Here is a 4409-nt window from a genome sequence, read left to right as displayed (position 1 = left end):
AAGCATGCTCATCATATCTACAATTTTATTTTGATTTTTTTCGAAACTTGATGCATTTTCGTGAGCCAATTTTGATAACACTTCGTTCACAAAATCAAAGTGAAAATTGAAATGATGTAAAATTAGTGGCGCATGTATGAGAGCCACTCTGCCTCAGGTGTGAGGCGTTTGTAACTGGTAGACATATGGTACCAAGTTTCTTGTCAATCTGACCATCCGTTTCCAAAGGATCAACAACACAAACATTTCTATTTTTACCCATAAACTTTTATCCAGGTACTTATTAGTTGAACTATATCTGTAGAAATCGCTGAAAAACCTAAGATGTTGGAATTCTTCAATCTTCAATTTTAAAAAGACCAAAGAATTGGATCCGTTTTTACTTTATTGATTTCGTTCTCAATAAATTAGAAAATAATATCACAACAAGGGTCGAACGATATAAAACACTTTAGCCAGCAGAATAGTCAATTTCAGTGAAGTGGAACTATTACATAGTAAATTTAAATTTCTTTGTAACTAATGTGATTCTATTGTTCTCTTCTGTCGTTTCGCTAGTGGCGTTTAGGATAAACTGAACCTAATATAATCTTGTTTGTTATGTGTATCCTGTAGAATGTAGTAATACTCTTTCTATGCGTTTTCGCTGCGGTGTGATACGAGTATCAGGGTTTCCTGGTACAGTTTGGGCTATGTACAACAATTGATTTACCTAATTACTATTCAGTTCGACTGAGGATGATCCGGGAACACTAATCCTTCTCCCTTACATGAACTCAAGTCCTTCAAACTTATAGCTGGTCGGTATCCGAGTTTCAGGCATTATTTCTTCGCCTTGAACATTGAACGCGCTAATGAAGGTTGAAGTTTTTCCGTTCAGTTCTTCCGTAGACAAAGCCACGATGATGTTATCGTTGGTGCTCGGCAAAAATTTGAAGCTGGAAAATCCATGCGTTCGCGGAACGTTTGTTCGCTTCAACTCCACCGGTTTGACGGAGTGAAAAGATTCATCCGCCAACAGAAGATAATTGCAGCCGTTGTGCTCGTCGCGGGTTTCATTGTACCGATCTTTGGAACAGCGCCGAGGAAGAAAGAACCAGCGCCGATACTCGTTGGACCAGACACCCGATTCGTGGATCATGTAGCCGGGCCACTCGATGCCAATGGCACTGCGAAGCGCTTTGAAATTAGACTCCCAGTTGAGATGATAAACCTGTGGATGGTCATGTAAGTAATGGTAAGTCATATTAATTCCTATTGTAATTTGAAAGCCTTGTATTAACTTGGACCAACCTCTCCATGAACGGTTATAGCCTTCACGTACATAGGATTGTTATTTTCAAACTCCCCAGCAGCCGTTGTCCACTCTTTGCCCATAGAGCCTACGTAGAGAACCTGATCTTTGACGGTAGCCCATTCGGATTTGAATCCTTTGCTGGCTTTTCCGTCGCCATCCATCAGCAACAGCCACGGATAGACGGCATCCTTATCGACGACATACACTAGTCCCGTGCGATCGTCAAAAGTTAGAAGCCTCCCGTTGAACACGACTAACTCGGACAGTTCCATGCCCCGGCCTTAAAATACAAAAAAAAAATCCTTTAATTAAAGAAAATTCAATTCCGAGAAATCAATCCACTCACCTTTTAGGGAAAAACTCGACTTGATTTCCTTCGGCCCGGACTCGTCCCAGGAAACGGTAATACTGTTCTTCGACGGTATGTAGCTTAGATATCCCTTCAGCAGGAAGCTGCTCCACGAATCCTTGCCGGCAGCAGCCCGGGAAGCCGTATCCAGATCTGCAATTATTCCTATTCGAAACGAATACATTCCATTGCTAACGATCGGGCTGGTCAGTGGATATGTGTGATTGTAGAAAATCACTGCACTTTTGTCAAGGCTGGAGATTCGGGGCCCATTCGTGACCAGGGGCGATGAACTGACTAGGTAAATGAGAAGCAGAACTACTCCTGCCAGTACAGCCAGTGGCCATATCAGATGAACCTGCAACCGGATTGTTCGGTTTCCGATCCGATAAGAGGGTGGCGTACGCAGAGCCTGACGCCAATCGCGGACGTACATTCCGGTTTCGATCACCGTCGACGATCCGACGTTGCCGTTGATCGGTGATGATTGTACTTCCGATTCCCGCTGGCTGACCTTGTTGTAATTATACTTTTTCATCAGACCCACACACGAACTGAATTATTTGTTGTAAAACTAAAACTGCCAACGACACCAAAACAAACTTAGCCCCTATGCTTCACTGCGGTTGAAGGGGTTGAAGGTGATCTAAATTTGTCACCAATCTGGAACCTTTGCTTAGATGGTGCCGTCAAAGAACCATTCTGAGCTCGTTGTGAAACGCAGCACAGAATAAACTTCCCTCTATTTACTTTCAGATTACGAATGTTCCAAATCCTCGATTGTAAAAAAAAAGAGTCAGCCTGAATTTGACAAGAAAGGAAGTAAACTCAATTTTTTGGGTAGAATCAATAGGGAAATAGCAAATTCTTCTCAAGAAAGGCAATTTTAAAGAATGAAATTCGATGGATTCTACCCAGTTTAAGTGCATATCCGCTGTAGATTGTTATCTGAAATTTCTCCAAAAAATGACTACCTGAAATTAAGCGTGTTCAATTTGTTTACGTTTGAGACGAAATTTTATTTGATGACGTCACAAAATCACGCCGAGCTCAGCTGTCAAAAACGTGACAGGCATGGGCGAAATTAACAGGCAGCAGCCGTTACATACAGCTAGGGATGTCAAAGAACAAAAACCGCAAAAATGGGCAAAAGAATTTATTTGCACATTTCAACGGCGTGTGATGAAATTCGAATAAAAAATTCCGTTTCTTTCCATAGACTTCGGGGTTTCATCTTATTTTGAACAAAAAGAAGGGAGAATTCTAAATTTAAAGTCTCTATAAAAATAAACAAAACAAACAAACAAAAAGAAGGAAATTAAAACTGTAATAAATTGTTGAAAATAAAACCTAATGGTTCACGAAGATGATTCAAAATTAATAATAATTGAATTTCAAATTTCAAATTACACAAAGTTGTGAAAAAAATCAAAAACATTACAAAAATGACAAAAATAAAAAACTACAGAAAAATAAAAATGACAAAAATTTATAATTATTCATAGAATTGAAAAAAAATGTATCATTTTTATTCCTTTTGACATTTTTGATGTTTTTGATCGTTTTGTATTTTTTAACACAATTTGTTGTGCCGTCCATATACCACGTGGACAGCTTAGGGGGGGGGAGGGGGGTATAGAAATGTCCACGCTTGTCCACGGAGAGGGGGGTAGGGGTTTTGTCATGTCCACGTGGACATATATACTTTCAAACAGTGTTGGTAAATTTCGCCCGTCACGCTTGACCCGACTAGTTTTGTTTCATCAAACGACTGGCACTGTTCTCAATTGACGGAGCCTCACATTTCGCATGACGGATAAAGCACGACACCAATCAACATTTCTCCATCATCGACTGGCGAAGCTCCTACACATGGTCAAAATTTCTCCTGAGAGTGACTGGCAAATCTTTTCACATTTCGATCGGCTGCTGACGGCAGGTACAACTAATTGAACGACTTGCTGGCAGAGAGCAACAATAGCAATAAAAAACTGAAAACGAGCTTACTGGAAGGAGTAACAATAATATGCGTTTCTTTTTCGTCTTCAGCTCGGTCGACGACTCGTTCGAATGCGATTGGTAAATGCTGACTATGAAATTTTTTCAGCTTCAAACGACTGGGGGTTGAATGACTGGCAAACGAAGTGACTGGTCGTTAAGGAACAGTCAATTGAGTTTGACGGACCAAGAGGCTTCACAGTCACAGCTTCACGCCTCATGACGATGAGTTTTGCCAAGCCTGCTTTCAAAATAATTTCTAAAGGGGAATAAGTATTAGGATGTTCAAATCAAAATCTTAAAATTTCAAAGCTTCCCAGTTTAAGTTTATACAATTAGTAGCTACTTGAAAGCATGTTATAAATATGATAATTTACAAATTTAAAATTTTTAAAATTATTTTATATTAGGAAATGATTAATCTTTTTTTTTCAAAATCAGCCTTTTTAAAATCAAAAAGGCAAAAAGTTGGGTTTTCTTTTTAGAAAAAAAAATCTTATCTGTCCACGTGGACATCCGGGGAGGGGGGTAGGGGTTTGCAAAATGTCCACGCTTGTCCACGGAGAGGGGGGAGGGGGTCAAAAATCTAATTTTTCTGTCCACGTGGTATCTGAACGGCCCCTTACTTATTATTGAAATTGAATTTTTATTCAATTTTTTGGCTTTATAGTTTTTTTAGTACCACCATATAGTGAAAAATTAAATTAAAGACTATGCTGATAATCATATTTAAGCAGGGGGAACTACCTGGTTCTTCTTCGAATT

At 39.5% G+C, this 4409-nt stretch overlaps 1 protein-coding gene across 1 annotated transcript; it reads right to left on the bottom strand.

Moving 5' to 3' along the window:
• Nucleotides 1–367: 367 nt before the first annotated feature.
• Nucleotides 368–2459, bottom strand: LOC129754118 (apyrase-like). The gene is made up of 3 exons (XM_055749982.1): nucleotides 1644–2459; nucleotides 1294–1577; nucleotides 368–1213 (listed from the first exon to the last, which is right to left on the bottom strand). The coding sequence occupies exons 1-3, from the start codon at nucleotides 2182–2184 to the stop codon at nucleotides 767–769; spliced, it is 1272 nt and encodes a 423-aa protein (XP_055605957.1). The 5' UTR covers nucleotides 2185–2459; the 3' UTR covers nucleotides 368–766.
• Between the last annotated feature and the right edge of the window lie 1950 nt (nucleotides 2460–4409).

Source organism: Uranotaenia lowii, chromosome 3 (genome assembly GCF_029784155.1).
Source record: "Uranotaenia lowii strain MFRU-FL chromosome 3, ASM2978415v1, whole genome shotgun sequence".
Taxonomy (NCBI): Eukaryota; Metazoa; Arthropoda; class Insecta; order Diptera; family Culicidae; genus Uranotaenia; species Uranotaenia lowii.
The sequence above is the reverse complement of the archived record's forward strand: the minus strand, read 5'-3'. Positions and strand labels throughout refer to the sequence as shown.